Source organism: Mastomys coucha, unplaced genomic scaffold (genome assembly GCF_008632895.1).
Source record: "Mastomys coucha isolate ucsf_1 unplaced genomic scaffold, UCSF_Mcou_1 pScaffold14, whole genome shotgun sequence".
Lineage (NCBI taxonomy): Eukaryota > Metazoa > Chordata > Mammalia > Rodentia > Muridae > Mastomys > Mastomys coucha.
In genome coordinates, this window is record NW_022196896.1 from 123158340 (window position 1) to 123185444 (window position 27105).

General features: G+C 40.9%; 1 protein-coding gene across 8 annotated transcripts in view; it reads left to right on the forward strand.

The window, feature by feature from the left end:
- Positions 1-27105, forward strand: part of Pam (peptidylglycine alpha-amidating monooxygenase) — a 284277-nt gene that overhangs the window by 160738 nt on the left and 96434 nt on the right. For all 8 annotated transcript variants that reach the window (XM_031368553.1, XM_031368547.1, XM_031368548.1 and 5 more), the window contains exons 5-7: positions 4885-4972; positions 15977-16062; positions 17345-17428. In XM_031368553.1, coding sequence (XP_031224413.1) covers positions 4885-4972; positions 15977-16062; positions 17345-17428 — 258 coding nt within the window. The remainder of the gene's footprint in view (positions 1-4884; positions 4973-15976; positions 16063-17344; positions 17429-27105) is intronic.

Sequence of the window (27105 nt, forward strand, 5' to 3'; positions counted from 1 at the left end):
TTAAAAAATTATTTGTCAGCATCTAGTAATATCCATACTATACTAAAGGAGCCATTGATTTATGCAGAATAATTCCACCAGGATGAAGTAGAAACATACGTAAGGGCAGGTATCTCAACAGCTTTACACACGTGCACACGCACGTGCTCACACACATGCATCCATGGGTGTGCCTGTGTTCAGTTGGTGTTTTTCCTCCAATTCCTGTACTTCGCTAAACTGTGTTCCATTTGTAACAGCGTTCTTTATAAGCACATGGATATCTTCCAGGTCACTGGTTCCTCCACTAGGCTGAGTGTTCTTCACAGTCCTTCCACATCATGAGATTGCTATATCCAGTTTGACATGCAGACCTATTCCTGCATATCCACTTGGAAAGCAAATACGGAGAGAGAACCAAGTGTTCAATGACAATGTCTCCCAGGTCACACGGCCTTAGACGTGTCTACCGCCCTGACTGTCGTCTGCAGCTAGCTAAAGGAGGAGCTAGAGGAAGCCACAGATCCCTAGAACTTCAGGCGTTTGAACAGACTTTGCTTAGATCTCCAGCAATAGAACTCATTGTCTGTCTGTCTTCTTATGCTCCTCTCAGACATACTGTTGTTGTCTTTCCTTTTGGGTGGCATCACCCACTGGGGAGTCCTCCAACCTGTATATTATCACCTCCAGCATCACATGGATGTGTGTGAGCGACTACCTCTTCGTCTTCTTCATCCAAAGGGGTTTACTTCCCAGGGCTTGACCTATGCAATTTTCTCTGCTCATACACATCAAGTGATCTTAACTGTTAGTGTCTTTTCCAGGTAAGCCACTGCTCTCTTTCTGCCAACCTGGAGGACTGACGGCTGTTGCTCGCTGATGAGCTATAACACTTCTTTGCACTCTCGGAAGGCTGGGGTCTAAGCGAGCTGCCATCCAGCTTTGTTTATTCTGCCTGTCAGAACAGTAGAGTCACATGGCTGTGTTTTCCTTATTAGCTCCCAACCCCTTCTCTCTGGGATCCTTTTCTTTCTTTGGTAAATGATAAGACATCAGAGGTTTAGAGGGAATGGAGCGATTTCATTTAAGATATGGTTTTATTTTTGGAAATTTTGTTTCTTGTTCTGTTGAGATCTCCAAAGCTTCTGTCCAGTATGCTTTAACCCTACTCACAAGGGTTGGGGACTCAGTATTTCTATAGGGAGTAGGAATCAAACCAACCCAGGAAATGAAACTGTCACACTTTCTTTGCCTATTGGTCACAGTTAAATGGAATTTTCTAATCACTATGTTATTGTAAGTCATCCCATGTTTGCTTTAGTGTTACATATATTTTTTATTAATTTATTATTAGATATTTTCTTTATTTACATTTCAAATGTTCTCCCCTTTCCTGGTCTCCCCTCCCAAAAACCCCCTATTCCCTCCTCCCTCCCTCTGCCCACCAACTCATCCTCTCCCACTTCCTAGTCCTGGAAATCCCCTACATTGGGACATAGAGCCTTCACAGGGCCAAGGGCCTCTCCTCCCATTGATGACTGACTAGGCCATTAGATTTACATTTCAATTTGACTTTTTTTTTAAGCCGGAGGTATTTTTCATTTCAGTTTACAATGATTTGCACTCTGAGATATAATTATAAAAATACATAGATATATTTTTTTCATTAGGATAGCTAGCATCTTGTTTTACCTTGTATGTATAATTTCTTTAGCATTTGAATTACATCTTGCATTTCTGAAGGATGATATGAGTCAGGAAGAATAAGTTTGGGGTGGGGGAGAAGGTATTTGCTTTAGGACAAATGGTTTTATGAATGGAAACTCTGGTATTTTCTTTTGCCACTACTTAATGATAGATTTTTCTCATTTCAGAAGCAAAATCAAACTTCTTTCTAGACAAGGTTTGATGTCAAACAAATAAGTAGTACTTAAGAAATTATGTCTGAATGAGTTTTCAAAATAGATGATGAAAGAATTTCCCCTTTACTACAAAGGATGGCAGAAAGTCCTTGTGTCTAAGAGAAACCTGGGCATGTTCACTCTTTCTCTCTCTCCTTATAAAGGGTAAGACATGGCTTACTTTTGCCTTCATGAACAATCTCTCTCATCTGAATCCCTTTATAAAATTATTGATAGCTCACCTTGTTCTCAAAAAAAAAAAAAAAAAAAAACCAAAAAACTTTTTTGCTTTGTTTCTCCACAGAAGCCTCACAGCATTAATATAAAACAATCCAACCGATGTTTTCTAAAGGAATCCTGACAGATCAGGGTTTTCTTTGTTCCTTTGTCCTGAGCCTTCTCCAAGGTTCCTACTTCTGTCCATCCCACAGCTCCATATTTAATCTAAGTGACTCCCAACCTGAGTTCATTCTCTCTCTCTCTCTCTCTCTCTCTCTCTCTCTCTCTCTCTCTCTCTCTCTCTCTCTCTCTCTCTCTCTCTCTTTCTCTCCACCCACATCCCCAAGAGCCACACCCAAACTCTAGCATTGATTTACTGGTAGGAAATCTATCTAGCCCTCATAAGTTCATCTAAGGGGATGAAATTATAAATGAGCTCAGAGGGGCAGACTCTTACTTAAAAGCCATTTACAGATTTCCACAGTTACATTTTTTTTTTTTTTGACAGGAGGATAAGCAGAGAAGTGGGGGCTGGAGAAATGGATCAACAGTGAGGAACACTTCTTGTTCTTTCCGAGAAGGAACCGAGTTCCATTCCCAGCTCCCACAGTGGGGCAGTTTACAACCACCTATGTCTCCAGCTCCAGGGCAGCTCATACCCTCTATTGATCTTAGTAGGCAATGGAAAACACGTCGGCCTGGCAGGATGGCTCAGCAGGCACTAGCACTGACTGCTCTTCCGAACATCCTGAGTTCAAATCCCAGCAACCACATGGTGGCTCACAACCATCCCTAATGAGATCTGATGTCCTCTTCTGGAGTGTCTGAAGACAGCTACCGTGTACTTACATATAATAATAAATAAATCTTAAAAAAAAAAGAAAACACATGTCCTATTTACACAGACACGCATAAATAAAAATAAAAAAAATGGACCTTGAATGCTTCTATGGAGGTTCTAGCAAGGGACCAAGTTACTCTTATATTCTTGACCTAAGACTGGTCCTCGTTTATTCTGAAGCATGCAGCTTCCTGAGCGATACACATGGAGCAGTGAGGGAAGAAGTGGATACACAGGTACCAACCAGATCAGCTGAGTGGACACTGGCAATTGATGGGTTGACAGATGTCATAGTGAAGTTACTGTCACATCCTTTTCCCTCTTCTCTTGCTAACAAATTTTGAGTTTCTGTGACTTCTGAGCTGTCATAACTTTCAATTTACTCTCTGCTTCCAAAGCAGCTTCCATCTCGTTGGTCCACCGTGTTCTCCGTTTGAGAAAACAATGCTTCAGGTTCTCGTAAGTCTGTTCTAGGCATCTTCTTTGTTGGCTTTTTAAGCAGTGGCATTTGTGCTGTACGTTCTTATTTTCAGTGCAGTAACTGAAAAGCTTATGGTTTCCCGTGAAAATTGTAGGTTAGGTTAGCAGAGAGCATGCTTTCTGAATTGCCATCCCTAAAAGTCCCATGCCACAATTTGATATAGGATGTTTTCATTTAATAATACGCATGTCTTACTATGCTTTTTAGCAACAAATGATGCTTTATTAATTTTGTCTTGGAGCCAGATAAAAATGGGCGAAAGGTGCCTTAAGACATATGTAATATTAGACAGCTTAGCATTTTTGTATGCACTGGAGACACATAAACTTTTTTTTTTTTAAGCTGGAGGTATTTTTCATTTTGCTTGCAATGAACTGTACTCTGAGATATAATTATAAAAATGTGTAAATATATTTCATATATCTACATCACAGGTAGCACTTTCAGTGAGGACAAAAAAGGAGAAAACCGCCATCCATGAAAGGGAGGCTAAGATTAATATCAACCACTGATAATACAGACGTGAAATTTCACGTCTGTGTTCTGCATTGGCTTTTGCTTATTGTAGTATCCTCCACACTGGTTTTGGGAGGAAATGAGGATTGGGCTGCTAATAGGTGCTTGTAACCTTCACAAGTACGCTGGGTTCACTGAGGATAGAATTCCACCTCTGTTTTTCTTTCTTTCTGTTTTTTTTTCTAAGACAGGTTTCCCTATATAGCCCTAGCTGTCCTGGAACTCACTCTTTAGACCAGGCTGGCCTCGAACTCAGAAATCAGCCTTCCTCTGCCTCCCAAGTGCTAGGATTAAAGGCATGCAACACTACATATATGTTCCTTTCTGGGAAAATCTCTTAATCAACCTCTCCCTCTCCCTCTCCCTCTCCCTCTCCCTCTCCCTCTCCCTCTCCCTCTCCTTGTATATGTATGTGTGTCCACACACATGCATATATGCATGCACTGCATGTGTGCAATGACTACTATTGTGATTTAAGGTGATATAGATATGTTGTGAGTCTCTAGTCATGTTTTGACCACTCACTGTGACTTCCATTTTACTGCATCATTGTGCAATGTTTTCTGGTATACAGCACTCTGCTGAAAGTGGGAAGGAAATCTATTGTGAATAAATAGCCTGGAGCTTTCACATCACATAAGGCACTCACCGCATTAAAAGGGACGGTTCATTTTTAAATGTGTGTGTGTGTGTGTGTGTGTGTGTGTATGTGTGAATAGCAGTCTTCATTAGCTTGTTAATTATTATTTTTTCTTTCTCATATGCAATAGTTTACTATATTCCTAAATCAAATTATTAACTCATACTCACCTTAAGATATCAGGGCGTTTTATCATGAAAGCATCAAATAGATATTCAAGCCGTTGAAAGCTTCTTCACTCTCCTCTGACCTTGCCACACACGCATATAGCTTGTGTTGACGTTCGTGTATCGTTTTCTCCTGACAGTTGACTTCAAGCCTCGGGCCAGCATGGACACGGTCCACCACATGCTGCTGTTTGGATGCAATATGCCCTCGTCCACTGGAAGTTACTGGTAAGGATTGCTGGGCTCGCAATAGAAAACCTGTGCTTTTTACAAGTCCCAAGAGTATTCGTGGAAGGATTTTACAGATGATTAGTAGACAAATGACAGTGTTCACTGACATCCTGTGGTTATCATAATTGTTTAGGCCTCTGTTCAGCATCAGTCCTTGTCACTGATTAAATGCTCATACAAAGGGAACTTAGATTATTGATATTCTGACATCAGTTTTTGTATAATTCGTGTTTCCACCCAAAAAGCATTGCAGTTTTGTTCATCCAAGGTTCTTTGGTCCCATAGGCTGTGCGAAGTTATCTGTAGGTATCATTTTATTTATTTATTTATGCCTCTACAAATCGAGTGCTCCTATGCAAATTTTACAGACAAGAAGCCAGAAGCTCAGGTTTACTAACGTATTCAAAGGATCGGCTATCTGGACACAAGGCATTCATTAGCATGTCTGATTCCAAAGTCAGTTTGACCATATTGTCCAATGTTTATTTAAGTAACTATTACAGGTGTAGGAATAGTTTTAATCACTCTTTTGAGCTTTCTATTGTACCATGACTAATCAATAAACCATTCTTAAATGCCTCTTAGACAGCGGCAGAGGATGATGTGGGGTCATTTCAATGGTAAATGTGTTTTCTATACCCAGAAATGTATTTTATAATTATTATGTCTTGAAATTTCCCTTTTCGGTGTGTTCTTCAGTGTTACTGAAGATCTGTGAACTCTAAAAAAAACACCAATATATTCTAAGCCGCCTGCTTTTGTCAACTATGTAGCAGTCCAGAATGACCATCATGCTTTGCCCAAAGGCACCGTGGAGTGGCTTGCTTTGATATCCTGCTCCTACATAATCATGTAGACCGACTTCTCAGTGTATCCTAATATTCATTAGTGTGATGTGAGGCTTGCAGCAACTGCTTTCTAGCTGTTTTTGTAATAAACAATTGCAATAAGTATTTGAAACTGGGAAAAGCATGGAGCAATTAGTGGAAATCTCCATAGACCGAGTGCCATCAAAGCATTTGTTAATAGGCTTACGTTATTTGATGTAATGGCATATCACATAGGAACCAACCTCACATGACTAGCTTTATATAAAAATGGAATCAGCAAATCACAGTTAATACCCCTTGGTATCAATGTTATTGTTTTATCTTTTTCATAAATTTTCATAAATAAAAAGTCTCCATCACAAGGTTGTTCTTTGACAGTCTTTTCTGAGTCTTATTCCACAAATCACATCCTTTATTTTGTAGGCTTTAAAAATCTCCCTTCTGCAACTAGCAATATAGTCTTTTAGTTAACAGAGTGATTAAGATAGCTAGAAGGAAGATAAGCTCTTCAAATGTGCTTTGGCTTCACCTTGCTGGGAGGAAATGACAAAGCCCAAGAGCACTTAAAAGCTACGACGACCCTAACTGCTAAAAATTATAGAAGCCAAAGTTCTGTTTGCCGTTTTCATGCCAGAGGAACATCAAAACAATCACATTCTTTCAACACTTTAGCTATTTACTGGCATTCTTAAATGTCCTATTTTGAAACTCTACTTTTATAGAAACTTTATATATATATAATATACTGCCAAAGGGTTTAAAGTTTGGGGGGGGGTGTCAAAGGAAACTCCGGTGAAAGTGGAATTGTGGGATGATATCTGTGTCTCTGTGTGCTGTTTTGCTAAAATTCGTGTTCAAAAGACAACAGACAGAAGTGAAGAAGTAGCGCAGCCGATGCCGTGTGTTGGCTGCCAAGCTTACCATGTTTATTGATTTTAGCTATGTGCTCGGTCAGTCCCAAACCCCCTTTATGCAAACGTTCTATAATTCTGTAAGTATGCATTGTATACCTTCTAGCAGTCAGCTGAGAAAGGCCTGACTACCAGGAGTTGGCAATGTGCAGAGGTTGGCTCACCTCAAGCACATATCGGCTGTGGATTGTTGGTACGATGCACAGCTGACTAATTAGAATTTTGTGTAATGCTGAATCCACATCATTTTAAATGTAATTTAAACTACTTGCCTGGTAGCTCGTTCCCATTTCATCTATAGATTTGTAATAATTGGCTGTTAAGCCATAAAGCAAGGAAAATAATTGATGCTATTATTCATCTTGTTTTAGCCAAGCCCAAAGTCTTCATTTAACATTTGGAAGTAGATATAGGAGCTGTTCGATATGCAGAGTAGAAGGAATGCATTAAGTAAAGCCGCTGCTCTGCTCACTTTGGCTTTGCAGTGTGGCCTTGCATTCCAGTTAACTCCAGTATAGCCTCTTCTCTCCAGTATTTGGCAGGGCCCATTTCTCTCTTTAAAAAAATTAGAATTCATGGCAGTTCTTGGGCTGTATACTTCTAGGTTGCTTCAAAGGACATTTTACCTCTCGCCCCCAACTGCTTCCCAAGCGCAGCGTGAGAGAGCCTGTGTATGCTTTCTCAACAATTGCCTTCCTTTCCTCCCACTTCAGTCACTCTAGTAGCAAAAATATGCCAGCACCGAAAGTTCTGTATTCTTGGAGTAACAAGATTTATCATATTCATTTGAGGTTGCAAATCTAGCCTTCGACTCTTACAAAATAGAAGGTGTTTAAGTAAAGTCTCTCCAACTCTCCCACATACATTCCAGTGGGATATCTGTACTGATTTCTGATACTTAATAATATCAGTAACCGGTTTATGAGCTAAGAAACTCTTCAAGGAGCACAAAGGCCTAATATATATATATGTATATGTATATATATATATGTATATGTATATGTATATGTATATATATATAAATTTTTTGATTATGTTCTGATTATGTTTTGAAAATTATATATATATATATATATATATTATATATATATTTTTTAACCAATCAAGCTTGGATTTCTTGTTTTCTTCGTGCTAGTGAGATCTCCTTCTGTCCCCCTGTCCCCAATGCCTTTTTCACATGAGTTTTTGCTTTTGTTCCCAGCTCATTGGCAAAAAGGCATGCGTCTTTAATATAGGAAGCATTTTTCCCTGAAATTATGAAGTTATAACTCACCCCCTGTCTTGAGGCAGCACTTATAATACGGAGGCAAAGAGCTGCTCTGATGTTTCGGTACGGAGCTGCCCTCCTTTGCTCTCGGTAATTGCCTCGTTCTACTGTTCATTAAAATATATTTACAGTTATATTAAGTTTACATGAAAACAGTAGACACAGCATGAAGCAGTTTTCATTATGCAGTCATTTTAATTTTAAAGTTTTTTTTCCCCCTTCCACACGCATTCCAGTCTTTTGTGTCTCATTCCAAATTAGCTGCTCACACTGTTAATGTGTCTAGTTAATTATATGCATGTGCACTTAAATTGCATACATTGATGTGAACCTTTTAATATACTGTGGGGTGGTCTCTTTATAGTTCGAGTGGGCCTGATGCTCAATTCCAAATTAACATACCTCTGGAGGATGCAGACAGGGACCAGCTGATGGAGCAGCCTCTCTGATGACCCAAGAAGGCAGCAGTACCTGTCAGATGTAACCTAATACCTCTGGTTGCTGTCTGTTAATGCAAAAGACAATTAGCCACCAATGGGGAGGGATGGGGGCAGGCCAGAGCAAAGTGGGCAGTGTTATAATTTGCCGGGCTGTACGTGAGCTCCAACATTTAGGCACAGCAGATTTGTTGGCTGAATTTGAGTTTAAACAAGTACTCCACTTCTTGCCATATCTCCAGCTGCTCTTTTGGGGATGAAACTCTGCTGAATTTAAAAGGACATAACTCTACTAATAACTAGCCAATCAGTGTGTGTTGGAAAATAAAATTCTCGTTGTTCCTTTCTAGGAACGCATTATTGCATCTTCATATAGTATTTTAATCAATAAGTCGTTATTCACCAAGAGTTTCGAGATTTGAAAAAAAAAGTCATGATTTTTGTTTAGATGAATTTTTTTTTGGCATTTAGCATAGTACTTTTGAAGTACCTTTTAAAAAGATTTATCTATTTTGATTTTACGTGGTATACCTGTATTCACTGACATGCATGTATATGTACTGTGCTCGTGCATGATGCCCCGAAAGCCAGAGAGTGTGTTGGATGCCCTGGATGACTATTACAGAGGCCGTGGGCTGCCACACAGGTGATGCGAACCAAACCAAACCGAGATTCTTCATAAGAGCAGAAGGTCTCTTAACCGCCCAGCTGCCTCTGTGCCTTGGAGTGCTTTTTTATTAATATTATTTTAATTTTTTAGAATTTGTGATTGTAGGGTTCTACAGTTTCTCTTCTGCTGAGTGCATTTTGGTGCTTAAACAACAGGGCAAAATGAGATTTTTTTTTCTTCAGATTATTGCGTGAAATGGGGTGCTAATGTAGAGAATAGTGACTACAGATACTAATTGTGTGCTGTGTACTTCAAGAAGCTAAGGGGGTTGGTTTCAAAAGTTTGATAAATGTTTTGAATGTGCAAAGGGATACATGTGTGTAAGCCAATTTAAACATAAAACATTTCATAACACGAATATGAACATTTTTATTTTGTTTGTGTATCAGTTAAATTGTTTCCATGACCCAAAACACCATTATGACAAAAATACAGAATAATATAAACTGGAAAAAAAAACCAAGATATTAGGCTGTTACTCAGTGGACTTTAAATGTATCACCAGCCCTCTGCCGCAGTATGGTTGTCTGTGCATAGCCAAAACTATTTTTAGTTCTTATAATTAATTTTTTATTTTAAAACTATTCCTAGTGACACTTATGACCAGCTCAACTTTAAAAAATCAAAGAGAGCTGCTACAAGCTGTTTGATGTTTTTTTAAAAAGGGAGAATCCCAGCCTTCTAAAGGAGGCCATTTCCAGCTGCTCTAACTTAGCATCCTTCTCAAACCAAAGCAGTAGAGTGCCTCACCATCCTCTGAAGAATTAGCTTAAATCCCTTTCAACTGCTTCTATTTATTAGCCACCTGCTGTGTCTCTTTAAATGCCACCATCTCCACAGGGTTATAGATGCTGATGCGAGGGAGGGGAGAGAGAACATAGCTAGAGCATATGCATGCCCATGTGTAACACTCCCCTCGGTTACTCATCTAAATGACTTATCCTAGGGATGATGTTGCCCAGATAAGGCCCCAGCTTTGCCGCTTGCCTCCTGATCATACTGATTGAGGGCAGGGTGCGTGCATGCTGCCTTTTGCAGCTTTTCTGCATCCTGGTTGCTCATCCTCGTACACTCCATAGCAACATTCAAAGTGTTTTCTGCAGTGCTTTCTTTGTCTCTTCCTCCATAAGAAACTTCTGGAAAATCCAACAAATAGAACGTCCATCTCAGCATAACGAAAATAGCAAGCCTCCAAAACCCATGTCATCCTTCATTTGGGGCACTATATGATGTGCAATTAAGAGCAGTATCTTGTCACAAGTTCTGCTGGCTTCCCTTTATTCACTATGCATTTGTTTAGAAAGGGTCTCTACTCCTTGATGACCTTGAACTGATTTCTTTCCTCCATCTCTTGCATGCTAAGATTAAACCACCTAGCCTTGCTTATGTTACGTTTCAGATTGGACACCTGCCCTCTTAAAAGCTAGGCAAGATCTCTACCCAGTGCGCTACATTCTCGGCTCACAACTTTCTTTCTGTTACCTTACTATTGGAACCAGCTTATATTAGGATAGAAAACATATGACCCCTGGTTAAAATACAGTTGGTATCTGTTCTAACTCTGAGTCAGCAATGATTATATTTCCCTGGCTAGTAATCTTAGCTGTGTGTTTTGGAGTTGGCGGTAGGAGCTCTTTAGTCTTTATTGATTGCTAGTGCCATGCTTATAAAGATTTTGACAGTTTCCACAAACTATGCAACACACAAGGGGCATAGGGTGGGCTAGAGAGATGGTTCAGCAGTTAAGAGCACTAGATGTTCTGGGGGATACAGGTTCAATTCCCAGCATGCACACAGCAGCTCACAACTGTCAGTGGCTCCAGTTAGGAAGGATCAGATGTTCTCTTCGACGTCATCACTGAAAACCAACCTCACACACATAAAATATTTTTTCATGGAACATGCTGAATGGTATTTGGTCATCTTCCTTACAACACTAGCCGCTGAGTTAAACATAGTGGTGTTATACCGTCAAACGTAATTAAGTATCTTGGGTTCAGATTTTGCCTCAGTGATTATCAAGGACATTACTTAAGTATCTACCTTACCTGCATGGATGTTTCTTTATCCATTAAATGGGGCTCCTAACGCTGCCTTGTTGGCTATGAAAGAGGAAGCCCTGAGAGATACATAGTGTGTTCAGTGTGCTGCCTCCATAGGAGAGATGGGCATTTTTGGACTGAGAATTGTGTTCCATACCCTCTCTTCCTACAAACGCTATTGCCCCTCTCACTGGGATTAGGTGATCATGTCAGGGCTAGTTCCTATGATGTCATTCATGAAACCACTACCAGACTTAGTTTGCTGGCTAGGTGTTCTTTTATTTACTGTGTGAATGCATAACTCCTATGGAACTACTGAAGTTCCCCATAGGATTACATCTGAATTCGCAGAAGTACTCTATTGGCTATAAGGCACCAGTTAATGACATTTGGATACTTAATTAGGACCAGTGCAATTTCAAAAGGTAATAACATCCCACCCACAGTATTTATTACATTGTGTTTCTCAAAACAAACAAACAGACAAAAACCTGTTAATTTTTCTGGCTGTGCTTGCTAGATAGTTAATGTGTTATAGTTTGGTTTGAAGACCTACCTGTATTGGTTTCTTTTCCTGTTGCTGTAATACAATTCCCTTACAAAAGCAACTCAAGGGAAAAGGATTCATTTCAACCTACAAGTCAAGCAAACAGCCCTGTGGCAGGGAAGTCAAGATGGCAGGCGCCAGAAACAGCTGGTCACCTCACATCTCTATAGTCAGAAGCGGAGAGTGCTGAATGCCGGCTCTCAGCTCATTTTATCCATTTTATATATAAGCCAGGATCCCTGCCCAGGAGAAGGTGCAAAATGGCAGGGAAGATGACCCTTACGAGATCAAGTCACCTAATCAAAATACTTCCTCACAGGTGAGCCCACAGGCTGAATCAACACTCACACTTGTGCCTGGAAGCTGCTTCCAAGGCCATTCAGATCCTGCCAAATGGACAGTTAATACTAACCATCCCAAAGCCATACAGGACCTGACAATTTGAGCTTTATTATTTTAGCCAAAAGAGATGATAAGGTGTCATAGCCCATCTCACCCAAGCAACCTTTGATTTCAAATAGCATTTAGTGGATTAAAAGCAGTGACTGCTTTAGCGGTCACTCAGATAGATGATCCAACATGACCGACTTGCTCTCTTCGGAGCTTGGCGCAATCAGAAAGTATTTCTGCCATCTGAAAGGGTCCATGTGGATGAGAGGTGAAAAAGCTTCCACAGGGAGAGTCCAGGAATCCAGAGCCATCCTCATTTCAAATATTAATTGTTGCCCTGGCCCTAGCTAGCAAGGCCATTGTTTTATTTGTAGAATGTGAAACTGTTTTGTGCCACTACATTCTCTCACCAGCCAAACTCTCCTGACATCCATTTTACTGTCCTTTAGTTCTCTCATACATTAGATTTAAAATTATTTTCAGTATCCTGATATCTTTCTCTGAGCCATCGTTACTTAGTCATGTATTTAATATATATATATATGTATATATATATACATATATATATATACATATATGTTTATGTATTAAACATAATACATAAGGAAGGTATTTTAATAAAGCCAAGTTTTTTAAACAATCATTTTATGTATGTGGGTATTTTGCTTGCATGCACGTCTGTGCAAGCAATGCCTGGGTACACAAGAAGAGAGTGTCAGGTCCTCTGGAACTAGACTTATAACTATTATGAGAAGCCATGGTGCTGGGGACCAAACTCAGGTCCTTGGAAAGAATAGTCAGTACTCTTGACAAGAAAGCCATCTCTCCAGCCAAAGGCTAAGAATTTTTAAAATTTTTTATTTTGATGAATGTGTATTATGTATAAAGGTATATATGTATGCAGGATCCCATGGAAGCCAGAAGAATTATGGGTGGTTGTAAACCCAATGTGTGTGCTAGGGACCAAACTTAGGTTTTCTGAAAGAGTAGGTTTCTGAAACTTAGGTTTTCTGTGTATCCTTAACCACTTAGCAACTCTATAGTCCCAAGATCTATTTTTGAAGTTGTTATTCTATCAGATCTGACAAAGGTAAGATGTGGAATTGTTTGACTTTGTGATTCCCCCTGACATTTGATTTTAGAACTGCTTGTATACATGGTATCTTCAGGTATGACAGTATCAATAACAGTTTATCTCCGTATGATAGTCTCTGTCTGTAAACCAGTGTCATGAATTATGAGGAAAGGAAGTGTGACGGCCAGAGCTGTCCACTCTGGCTTGGTTCTGTGACCTTTGGACTTGCTTGAATTGAGTGACTTAGTCAGTTTCAAAGTGCAACCCGTTTGCAGTATTCCTAAGACAGGGAAGAGAAGCCGGGCAAGTAATGACTCAAATGTGTCAGTGCTTATATTTTGCTTTTATTCTAAGTATTTAATTCTTACTGTATATGTGGCAATGCAGTATCCTATTCAGCTGGGTTATTTACATGTCTGAACGTGTAAAGTGAAAGAGGCAAACTGCCCCGCCTATTGCTAACTGCCAGGCAGAGTCGCAGGGACTGTGAGTACTGGGCGGAGGGCATCGCCTCAAACCTCAGGCGCCCCCCTCCCCCCACATCTGGCTCACAAGGCAGATGAGTGTAGTAGGGTGCTGTGGTTAAAGAAGGGGAATTGGTGACGGGGTCGGAGGAGGCTTCCCTGGGAAGGAGAACTAGAACTCAGCCTTGAAGCCGAGTGTATACTTCTCCAGCAGAGCATTAGGAAGGAGGCTCCTGAAGAGAATGGTAGAAATGAGAAGCGAGAAACTGCACAGCACCGCGGCAGGAGCAGAGGGGTTTTTTTTCTAGAAAGATACCGAGGTCTTATGTGTTATGTGTTGTACTACAGTATGCGGTGTTTCCGTTTCATTAGTGGGAAGCATGGGAAATGTCTTGAGCCAGCAAATGGCATCAATGTATAGCTAGAAATATTTTACTAAACCGGTGTTCTCTGTTTAATGTCCATCTGCTTCCATGTAGTCATACATTAAAAACTGACTTCCATATCAGAGAAACTACACTCACCTTACCGCTGTCCTCACACTGATGCTAGGCCCCTGTATATTTACGATCCTTGTTGGAAGGTATGAAAACGACCACCCAAAGCTTTTCGTTTTAACAGCTCACAAGGAGTAAGGTATTAAAGTCCATCACATCTGACAGCCTGGTTTCTCTAACTCTTATACAAAGAAGCCAAGGAAATGTTTATAGTTTGGGGCTCTGTCCAACACCCTACGTTCTTGAACACATTTGGCATGGTGATGTCATAAACATTTGTTCCAGACACAATTATCACATGGTAATGGTCCTTCATGTTTAGTGTATGGCAGTTGACAAGAACAGTAAGAAACAACTGGTTGATGTGTTTTACAGTGCACACTACAGTCTCTCTGGAGCTTGATTTAAGGAAGCAAGAACGTTTGCTAAGCATAGCATTTGGGACCCCCTGGTGCTGGCTCTCTCATTCTTAATTCTGAGAGATAATAGCACTAATTGCACTGACATCCTTTTTCCACCTCCAACAAAAATTCCTGCCTTTGAGTTTGAAGGAATCTCGGACTTAGCAGTGTTGCCCATGTAGGTAACCTATGTCCTTCCAGAACTGTAGGCTCAGCCCCTAACCTGTTTAAGACACCACAAAATTCTGCCTTTCCAATCTCTCCAGCCCACAGATGGTGCGCATTTTCTGTGAACCAGCTACTGCCAAGGAAGCCGTACTTGTCTTCGTTCTTGATAGTTTTCAACCTTTACGATTGGTTTTATTTCCTGCCTCTGACCTTGTTTGGCCCCAATTTTCCAAAGCACAAACATAAATGAATTATAAAAAAAAAAGTGTAGCCTAACCATGTTTTAAACAAATCTATTTCAAGGACAGGAGAAGCTAGGAGTTATAATATTGTTAGAAACAATGCAATTTGCCATCAACTTATCATATATTAAATTAGGTCTACCAGAGATCTTGACTATGTGAGTTACTGTACATCACTAATATAGCCCTGTCAAAGGGGTTTCTGTATGTGAGCTGCTCTTAAAGGATGATAAACATCCAAGAAACACAACCGTTAGAGTTGGTCCAGTGGGGTGGTCCAGGGGTGGAAAGAAGATGGGCTTTGTCCTTGAGGGCTCTCCTCACCATACATGTCTATCCTCACTGCATAACTGTTTTTAATAAACTGAGTGTTTTATTAAATAGTGCATTACAATGGATAGTGCCTTAATTTATAAAGAGCTTCCCAATTGTATCTCATTTGATTCACAGAGAAAAACATGCGCCACATTTACAGAGAAAACTGAAACAGGAAAGTAAATGATGTTTGTACTACATGACTTGATGTATAAATGCAAGCCTGTGTTCACTGTCTTTTTAAAGTGTGTGTGTGTGTGTGTGTGTGTGTGTGTGCAGTGTAGGATAGTCAAAAGCCCAAAGTGTGTGCACATACTTTATCTTCCTGAGGGCACACAATTGTTGATTCGGCCAAAAATGTATTGGCAACATAACCTCCCCAACCCCCAGAGAGCAAACATGGATGCCATTCTTGTCATGTCTGTCTAGGGATCCACAGTAGTAGCCTTGGCTTATGCAGTGCCATATTTGGAGTCATGAAAGGCTGTCTACCTGGCTTCAGAGAGTGCATTACACATAGGATATATCAAGGTCCAGGCTGAACATCCACAACACGGGATTTTTTCTCCTCCCTGTTCAGGTGCTTTCTCCATGCAGAAATTGCTCTAGCCTTCCTTGGGATATTACACCTAAGAATAAAATAAATATATAATTGATGTGTCTGACTTTAAAATACCTACCCAAATACGGAGCAGTTTATGGATTTCATGACCTACATAATCATTATGGCTGCCTTTTCTTTCAGGTTTTGTGATGAAGGAACCTGTACAGATAAAGCCAATATTCTATATGCCTGGGCGAGAAACGCTCCCCCGACCCGGCTCCCTAAAGGTACGTTTGAAGTGTCATGGATAGTCTAACTGGTGTGCATCAGCTTTTCATAGTCCATTCTATAAACCACTGTTGCTGATGTTCCGTATTGCCATTTTTCACTAAAAGTGCCAGCGTCACCTACTTTGTAATGAAAGGTAGTGGTTCCTTTTTTTCACTTCTTTGGTAAGTAGTTTGCCCTCACAACAGTTTGGATGGCCTTAGAAAATAATGCAGTATATACTTCAAGCCACCTTTGGCCTGAGGCACATCAGCTCTCAACAGCAGGAATAGTTTATGAGCCAAGAGATCCCTAGAAATTAAATAAATTGCTGTTTCAGCATCAATTTTTTTTTTTAAAGTCCTGGGACCTAGGTATTTAATGTAATGCCAAGCCTAGCTGCCCTTCTGACTCTGCCTGAAAATCATTGATAGCTTCCAGTGTCTGAGAGAACTGCCAAGACCCGCTCCTATTGCCTAAATGCTTCAGAATATTAACGAAGGTGCATGATTCGGCTGCAGAATGCATGTGCTGTGGTCCAAAGATGGTTTAAGGATGCATACACCCAGTCTACCTTCCCTAGCTCATGTCCTGCCGGCTAATTGAACTCTACTTTGCATTGCTTCAAATCAGCCTGCCTACTGTCTCTGCAGGTTGCCATGTACCCTCCCTCAGACCTAACTAAGCATCACAGAAGTTCTGTCATAGATGTGTTAGTCTGAGAACAGATGCCTTTTCTCAGCCTGCGAATAGAATGTCTGTATGTCTTAAACACATCATTAACAAACTCCATATAAGCAGTAAGGCCATTCACGGACACCTGGACTTTGTGACCTAGCTGGCAACTCATTTCCTCTCTGTCACTTTTGGAGGCTCTGTTGTCACTTGGAAAGGAAAATAGTCACTCTGATACTCGTAAGATTCTATCTCCTATAATCAGTTAGAACATATAATTTTTCTGAATATTTATTAAACAGAAAATAGGATCTTTTTGTATGTTTGCTAAATAGTCAACAGGGACAGAATTTTGTTCCAGTGCTCCTTTCAAAATGAATGATCTGTTTGTCTAAAAGACCAGGAACCATTCTGGTTTAAATTGGGAACTATGACTAGATTCTCTCCAAGACATGGTTAAATATTCTGGCCAGGGGAGTTTCTTTCTTCTTGTATATGCTGATTTTATATGACATAAGTCATCTTATTTCCTGTGTGTTTCATGACCAGCAGCACAAAATTACCAGTGTAACTCATTTAAGCATCAATTTCTGTAGTGACGGCTTGCCTTGTCTTCTGACTGTTTAGGTGTTGGATTCAGAGTTGGAGGGGAGACTGGAAGCAAATATTTCGTCCTTCAAGTTCACTATGGGGATATTAGTGCTTTTCGAGGTAAGCTTAGAAATGTAGAGCTGATCCAGATGATGACTGAGAAGCTAATTTAAAAAAAAAAATGGTGCCAGGTACCACAAGAGTAACAGAGCTGTGCTGTTTTAATAGAGTGGGCTGGATGTCTCCACAATTTTGTTCAAATGACTGCAGAACCTGGAAAAGCTGCTGCTGCTATTGATGCATAACATACTGCTATTATTGGTATATATATATAATTTGAATTTTTGGAAACTTTAGCTGTGCTGTCAACTTTGGAAAAAAGCATCCCAGTTTACTGTGTTGAGTTAGCATTGTAGAGAAATTAACAGCCATATTAGTCTAGAAATGTGAAATTTAATTATTTTCCATTTGTACAAGGGTAACGCACTGTATTAAATGGGTAAGGTCTTATCTGTGTGGGTTTGATTACAAAAACTAATAAAGTATTCTCCAAATTAAAAAAAAAAGAGAGAGAGAGAAATGTAGAACTGAACGAAATGTTCAATACTTTCTTACTTAAACTAGACATGCAATTATCTGGGTAGAGACATCCGTAGACTCAGCCCAGCAGGGACAGCTGCCTTTAGCTGCTTTCATTTGCAACTACTGAAAGAATGGCTTTGGTTTTAAAAGGTATGTCACAATGCTAATTTCCATCCCACTGTTTTTATTTTTATTTTTGCTGATTTGCAATGTGTCGTCTTAACCTGCTTGCTTGTGTGCCTATCAGAAGAGTCACTAGTTACCCATCACTACCATTAGAAAGCATAGAAGTGACCTGCTGACGTATTTACTTCACTGTGAGCAAGCGACTGAGAGAGAGAGAGGCTGTAGATTCCCCAGGGGTCTAACTGTACAGCAGCTGCTGTGCTTCATATATAATCCACACCGCCACTGCCTGCATTCCTCCATTGTCCACTGCGCCAAGGCACAGATCCCAGCCATGGTTAACATGTAAATACTCCTACACACGTTGCTCTACCTGTCTGTGGTCTCTAGAGAAGATATCTCACGTCTGTATGGATGTGGTACCTGTCAATAATAAATCCGATGTCCTGTGGCTTAGGCAGGGAATAGGAGGTGGGACATCTGAGAGGCAGAAGGGATTATGGGATAGTGCCAGGCCGGGTATTTGCCCTGGAAGATGTGATGAGACAGATGCATGGTACCTGAGCACAGGTAACGAGCCATGGGGCAGAATGTAGATCAGGATAAATGGGTTAAATCATGATCTAGCCAGAGAAGAGTCTAATTATAGGACCAAGGTACTTGTAAATATATTTTGAGTCTGAGTCTTATTTCCATGAGCATGGGGCTGGGAGGAAGAACCCAATCTGACTTCTACAGGGTTCAGTGTGCATTTCATTTAATTGCCCCTTCTCCTCTTATAGAACCATCAACATGATGAATGGGCCCCGTTTCCAAGGCAACCAAAATTAGTCCTTCTTATTTGCTCTGTGGCATGTAGCCAAATTCCAACTATGTTTTGAATTCATGCTCTTGGTTCCATGAGATTATAAATAGGGACAGAGTTCCCTTGGCCTTATTGGTCATTTTCCTGTCCTGTGCTGACATATACTTCCTCCAGAATCCTATAACTGGATCGATCTCATAACTGACCTTACACACATTTCCTTCTCCATCACATTCGATGTCCATCCGGTAACAAGGCCTGGAAGTCTGTCTGTCTTTCTGTACCTATGGATACCTAGGGCAGCAGTTCTTAACAATCCTAAGGCTTCAACCCTTTAACACCTTTAACACAGTGAGTTCTTCATGTGTAATGACCCCAACAATAACATTATTTTGTGACTACTTCGTGACTGTAATTTTGCTACTGTTATGAATATAATATATTTGATACACAGAATAGCTGATATGTGACCCCTGTGAAAGGTCATTAAACGCTCACCGTCCAAGGGGTGACGCGTCCATGACCCACGAGTTGAGAACCACTGTTCTAGATCTTTTCTTGAGAGAGCCCCTGTGGCAAGACTCTGCAGGTCCTCAGGCCTCAGAACTGGATCATTATCGTGTCTTCCTCTAGTAAATTACATTGAAAGGAATAATTTTATGTAACTGAAACCTTTTTATTAGACACATCACCAGGTAAGCAAGAGCTTACAGACTAGTGTATGAACCCAGCTTACAAATAAAATTTGTGTTTGTATTAAAAAAAATAACTCCAGTTATAACAAGATAGTCTTTCATCTCTGTACCAGAATTTAATTCTAAACTGCCAGCCGTGGAGGCTGCTGGGACAAGGCTGTACTGAGAGCAAAGGAATAAAATAATGTTTGTGTCTGAGGAACAGAGCCAGCAACCACTTGCTCTGGAATGCTGCGTTTGCCATCAGCCGGACCTGCAGCGTCTGATGCTGCCAGTGAAATGAGGGAATTCTTGTTGTAGTAACAGTAAGCAGGTCGTCCCTGAGTCCCACAGCCAGACCCGCTCAGCACACCCACGTACACACAAACCAGAGTCTCTGTGAGACACTGAACTCTACTGTCAACCTAATTCCTCATAGATTTTTCTAGAACTCTTGACAGGGGCTGCCTGCATGCCTCAGAGAAAATGGGTAATAGGCACTGCTGTTAGCAAACACAATGCTTTAATAATTTAATTTCTTACTGATGAGTTCATTTTTATAATTCATGTTTAATAGTAGGGTAATAATGTACTGATACTTTAATATATAAGTATATAATTATTCTTACTGTAGGAGACAAGTGAGAGATTTTATGTAGTAACTTTTCTCTTTTCTAGAATACTTTTTCCAGAAGAGGCTATATTAAAGACTGCTAGCATTCATATTCAGAGAGCTTACTATAACACAAGAGTATACCGCTCTAATAGAAGAGTATAAAGAATAATTCTTATAATTCATTCAGGGCCATTAGATGTCATCTTGTCCCTTAAGTGTTAGATGGTATAGAACCTTAAGTAAGCACATGGGAGTATCGAATCTCATTGAAATAACGAAATAGATGCTTTACACGTGCTGAATTGAGGATGGATAGAAGTTGAATTCTAAAACTCCAGACTATCAGACTTTGATCAGCCCAGTGGAGGCTTTTTATAAACTAATATACTGTTTTGAAAAGCAGGTTTTCCGTTTCATAAAAATATATCATTTAAAAGCAGAATTCTTCTAAATGATGAGACATTTTTAAAGTGAGGTTCAAATTTTGTACCATTACAACTGTGAGTATGAAAAAAACTGACAGTTAGCCAAACAAAAGTAAATAATAACATTTAAACAAACTGTATAGGCTTCAGGTCTGCTTGCGTGTTTAGGAGGACTGTAAGGAACAAAGGGAGAAAAGGAGACTCGAACAAGAAAAGGTTGCATCATCTTTTTGGAAAAAATGGGGATCGCTGTTTTTACAATACAATTTTCATTCCAAAAAGAGAATCAGCATGTTCCTCCTAAGGATGCGCCCCTGAATGCTCTGTGCTCCCATGACATCAGCTGTCAGCAGGTTCCCGTGCATGTGGATGGGCTCAGGCCCACATGAATTCCCCAAGGAGTCATTTGTGTTGAAATAGGTTCTGTGCAGGATCTTCTACTTCTCTCTATAAACAATCAAGAGAGGAGAAAACAATGTCCTCTGTTTATTAAAACACATTAAGTATGGGTGTGATGTCTGCGTAACTGTGCATGAAAGTAGACAACCGTATAAAATGTCGGTACTTGGGTGCCAGTGAAGTCAGTGAAGATTTTAACTTTGTGACTTAAAATCTAGGGATGATATTTTATGCATATGAGTGGTGTGAACTCTCATGTGTCACTCAGGAAATTTCTGTTTCCTAATGAAAAGTAGGAGGATGTTTGGCTTAAGTGGGCATTTTTCCATTTACAGAATTGACTTCTTTAGAAAAACCCAAAAAGATGCAGGCCCTTTCAATCCTGCTCTCTGCCTCTAGAGCAGAAAAAATAAACTACTGAAAATGAGTGTCTTCAGCCACTAAGTTTATAGTTTGGCATAGCAGCCTTAAAAAATATCAGTATTACATACTACATACATAACAGACTTTTAACCTGATTTTTATTTCAATGCAAAAGAAAAGCAAGAGGTTTATTTTCCAGCGTATCAGGTAACCTGATTTTTAAAATGAAAGAAAACTCACTTTTCCTTAAGTTACATGGACTCAGCATACTGCAAAGAGAATGGGGTTAATTACTCAGGATGTAACTATAGTTTGTGGGCCTGCATCTTTAAGGGCCTAGGGAACGGCCCTCACTTGCTCTGAGGAGGCAGCAGCCATCAGGGTTCTCCTGGGCTTCGTGGAGCCTTGCTCTGGATGCTCTGGATGCAGCCTCCGCCTGCATCAGTCAGGCATATCACTTCCCACTCCCTGCCTCAGGCAGCATCTCGCTGCCCTTTCCTTTCTCACAGTTGATCTTCAGTGGACTTAGGGTTCAGTCGTAATCTAGCATGGTTTCATTTGATTGAACCTGAAAGACCTCATCTCTAAATAGGTTTTATTTCATTTCAGTTAATTGTGTGCGTGAGGGGAAAGGTCTTTGGACTGACAGTCATGACCCCTAGGTTCTGGTCTTTCCTGCCTATTCATTTAAATAAATGGTATTCATTTTATATTATGTTGGAGGGAAGTAGCTTCTAGAAATAAAATCATTAATTCATATGTTCCTTCTTAAAACAAAACAAAACAAAAACAAAAAACAAAAAAACCCACCCTCAATGCCAGTAAAGTACCTCCTTAAACTCGTGGGGAACCTGGACAATCAGAGAGCAGAACCCGAAGCCAGAAAGTCTGGGAAGGTCATCTCTAGCAGTAGGAAAAAAGCAGGCTGTGAGCTCTCTGAGAGGATACGCAATACTTGCGTGCTTTGTCAATTACACCAAATGTGAAGCTGTAAAAGCTTCGTCTAAAACCAGCTGGCTTTATTAAATGCCACTCACAGGCAGGCCTGTGCTGACGCAGGACACACCGCCCTTCCTGCCAGCCAGCGTTTACTCTAGCACCAGAGCAAACACAGAAGTGTGTGCGCAGGAAGCCGCAGGCTTCTCGGATGAGCACTCCGTGTTAGCTGCATTCTTTGCGGCTCATACAAACCAGGAAATGCTGCTGGGCTGAATCTCTGGCTGTGACTGTCCACACTATAAAAGGGATGCTCGATATTTTTCAAGGATCTAGACACGGAGCATATACCACACTGTCCATCAGTGTTGTGAGGGATGCTCAAGTTGTGTGATGTTTTCTGTTCTCTGAGCAGCTTTCATTATTTACAGTTCAGCTGCACAAAACAAAACAAAACAAAAACTCCTGTCCTTAAAGAAATGAGAATCCATAGGAACGGGGATTCTGTCTGTCCTCCCCTATGTGACCATTAATATTATCAGCTTGCCAAGGATGGAATCATCCCAGGAGACGTGCCTTTGGCATGCCATCCACGATCTCCAGATTGTGTTAATTGAGGTGGGAACACCCCACACTAACTGTGCACGCATCACTCCATTCTGTGGGATTGGGTCCTAGACTGGATGAAGAAGAGAAAGTTAAGCAAGAGCCATTCACCCTGCTCTCTGGTTCACTGCCCTGCTCCTGTGACCATAAGGGACTGTCCCCTTGAACTATGAGCCCAAATAAGACTCTTCCTTAAACGTCCTTTTTGTCGTAGTAACAGGACAAGTAGCTAATGCATTCCACAATGCGTTTGTTTTTGTCTTTATTTTTTTCAACCAAGTCTTGTTCTGAAAAGAAAATTCTCCTGAGCTTATTCTCGGGGTTACTGAATTCTTTTCTGCTGGTTTTTAGCCCAGGGGAATCTCGCTAAAACTTCTTTCTCCTTGCTGGGATTGGTTCCCTGGCATTAGGGTGGAGCAGTAGGTTTCTTCTCGGGTGGAAGCGTCTTAGACTCACCATCTGAAGACACAAAGGCGTGAGAATGACAGTCAGAATCTCTTCCCAGGCATCAGACCCCATTTCCTACTTTAGCAAAGTTTCCAAGACGCCACCCTCATCACTTGTCTGTAAGCTCTCTGGCTACAGTAGAGAGGCTCCACAGTCACATGTACCTAGCTAGACACAAACACATTGGTCACCGTTGCGAGACCTGTAGTAGTGATGCAATGTCCCCTGTCTCCACGGCTTCATCACGGCCCTCAAAGATACACCTGGATTTCCTACCTTTTAGTGTGGTCTTGAGAGTATAGGCAAAGATTCATTTTCCTGAGAGTGAGCTAATTCAGTGAATTAGACTTAGAAATCTTTTTAACTCCCCTGAACGTGAACTCTAGAAAAAGTTTCTAAATTTCTGACTGTATGAGTAAAATCGGATCATAAAATTTTCATGAGAGCCCTTCAGGAATGATCATTTATTTATTTTATTTTTTTAACCTTTTATTGATTCTTTCTGAATTTCACATCCTGCACCTGACTCCCACTCATCTCCCCATCCCTTTGTATCTGCCCTTTTAAGACCCTTAAAACCTCCCCCCCCCAAAGAAAACAAAAAATAAAAATATTTTTTTAAAATCCCACCTGAAAGCTGCAGGGTATCATGGTGGGATCATTTTAAAATAGCCACACTTTGAGAAATCCCGGGTTTCAGTCCACTAAGTGCGATAAAACATCCTAGAGCAGGGACACAGAGAAGGCTCAGCACCCGGGAGCCTGTCCTGCCCTTGCACAAACATACAGATTAGTCCCAGCGCCATCAGGCCCCTTACAGTTGCCGGTAACTCTATATCCAGCCTGACCTCTACAGGCACCTGTTTCATGTGCACAGACGCATACAGAGAAACAGGCACATAAATGTAATTAAAATAATAAAATTAAGTAAAAAAAAAATTGGCTAGATATCATCACAGAATATATGATGTGTTGTATGAAGTTAAATTAGATATGGCGTGCCCTACGCCTTCTGTAAATGCCAATATGAAGCCTATGGACCATAACTGTTAACTAAAAATCTTCGTACCCACTCAGCACTTTTCTTCATGATTTTGGTATAGAATACCAAACAGTAACTCTTGTTCTATGATAGTACATAGGCCTTCGCCACGTAGCTGGGCGTATTGGCGCGGTGTCTACTTGCTTTCCTGTATTCTCTGTGGCTTCCCTTTGTTGTCAAGCTGCAACTTAAATGCTTATGTCATTTCAAATAATGTATTCCATGGGGGCAAAGATGGAGTAGAAGAAAATTCTGTCCTCATGTAATTTCCTGTAAAATACAAGTACGGGCAAATAAAAGACTAGCCCGAATACTGTAAGCAGGTAAACAAGAGAACTGTAAAACGGCATAGTCGTACCTACTCTGTTATTAGTATAATGTGTCTCTCTCAGAATGGATGCACGTGATCGCAGCGGCCTTTGGAGGCCAGCAGAGGGCACCAGGTCACCCGGATCTGAAGCTCCAGGCAGCTGGGAGGCACCCAGTATGCTGAGAACCAAGCTAGAGTACCCTGAAAGAGCAGCTCAGGCTGTTACCCACTGAGCCATCCCTCTGGGCCCCAGTCACATGTACTTTAGAAGGTTTTTAACCTGCAAGGCTGGTCTCCTGTAGCAACCCTTCTCCCGTATCCTAATTTTGAGCTTTAGATTTGGTTGCTTGGTACCTATGTTTCATTTCATTTAGCTTCTCTGTGAATGTAGAGTTAACTGAGTTGGAACCTTCGTGGGGGGCCGTCTGTATAAAATTATGGCGGCACGAATGTCTGGACTTGGTCGCCTTCAGACTGGACTTCTCTGCACTCTCCAGTTTTGTTCCATTGTGCCGGTGATCCATCTAGGCGTGGTTTCTCCATCCCTTAGTTTCAGACAATGGATGTCCCCAAGCATAAATGTATATACATCCAAGAGGCAGCTGCTTTGCTGCACCAAAGGAACAGAGCAAGCACGCGGGGACGGTAGGAGCGGCAGCATAAAGTGAAACAGGATTTGAAAGGAATTGTAATTCCCCTGGTTCTAGCTATCTCCAGCTCTTGCAAGGCTGTGGCCACAGGGGTATTGGGAAGAAGCTTTGAAATTGTGAGCCCAGGAAAAAAAAAAATCCCTTGCTAATGCATTTTTCAACAAGATAGAGCAGGGATCAGTGGCGGGGCAGCCGCACTTAAAATGATTGCATTCCAGCTTAGAGCAGACTGTCCACTTGAATGTGTGTGAGTGCTCCCAGCTCTCTGATGCCTAAGTGCCGGGTTGGTGGGAAATTGGATCAAAGATTGCTCTCTGCTTCCTCTGCTGCCTCCTCTTGCTCTCTCGAAGCATCTTTCACCCATGTATGCTTTTCTGTAGGATACCCCAAGCCTTTTACTCATTCCTCTTCGAAGCGAATACTGTTATGGATTCCTAGTATTTAAACCAGGTCACTTTCAACCTTTTTGGATTCATTTGTTGATTCCGAAATCTCCTTCGGCATCTGGTAAAATCACTCAGCGAATGAGTACAATCTCTGGGACCCAAACGGTAGAAGGAGAAAAGTGACTCCTTTAAATGGTCCTTTCACCTCTACAGGTACACTGAACCAGCACATAACCTCTCAAATGCGCCCATGCACACATGTGTGCATGTTCCCACGCACGCACGCATGCATCGGGGCATGGGAGAGGAGGCAGAAAGGAAATATGTGACACTACAGATTAAAAGAAAGAAAAATTCTGTCATGTAGGCATGTGAAATTCTTGTCCCTATTAGACTTGTTCAAGTTCTTTCTTCTGCAGTGAATAATGTTCAGAAATACTTGGGGGTAGATATCTAGATAATGCTATTTTGAATCACAGAGTCTTTAAACCTTAAGAGAGTCTAACAAATTATCTAACAAATCACTTTCTTACAATTTACAATCTACAGTGTATTGACAAACCTCATTGCCCTATCTACGCTTAGTTTTTTAACGCTACATTTTTATGTTGTGGTTATTGTTTTAACAAGAGCACTCCTATGTCTCATTAAAAGGATTAGAATGAACTGAAAGATGCTAATAGATTCACCTCTGAAGTACATAATGAAACACAAAGAGAACCTTACTCAGAGAACTATTTACATGAGACTCCAGGGTTGAAAAATAAATTTCTGCCTCATAATAGACTTACTAGATGACATCCACAGAAGCGGGTATGGGCTGATCTGACGCTGTCTATGGGCTGATCTGATGCTGTCTATGGGCTGATCTGACGCTGTCTATGGGCTGATCTGACGCTGTCTATGGGCTGATCTGACGCTGTCTTTGGGTTGATCTGACGCTCTCTGACAGTGTTACAAGAACCAGCAGGTTATGCTCTGATTGTTCAACAGGCGGCCCATTAACTTTGTGTTTGTTTTGTTTTATTTTTTGCTTTGTTTTGCTTTTTGGAGACAGGGTTTCTCTGTGTAGCCCTGGCTGACTTGGAACTCACTCTGTAGCCCAGGCTGGCCTGGAGCTCATAGACATCCACCTGCCTCTGCCTCCTGAGTTCTGGGATTAAAGGTGTGTGCCACCACAGGCTGGCTTTAGCCACCATTCTTTAAAAAAGCAGAAAGTATTGATAATTTCCCACCTCGGTATTTTACTCTGAGCACTGCTCTATGTGACGCTGGTCACATTTGCATCTGTTGTCTGTGTGCTGGAAATACTCCAGCCATTGAACTATTAATCATCTCTTCCTAACTCTGTGCTCAATGACTGAGGTTGTACTGGTGATGAGGAATCAGCTATACTGTAAATATTTACACCATGGAAACTGCAGAATTCT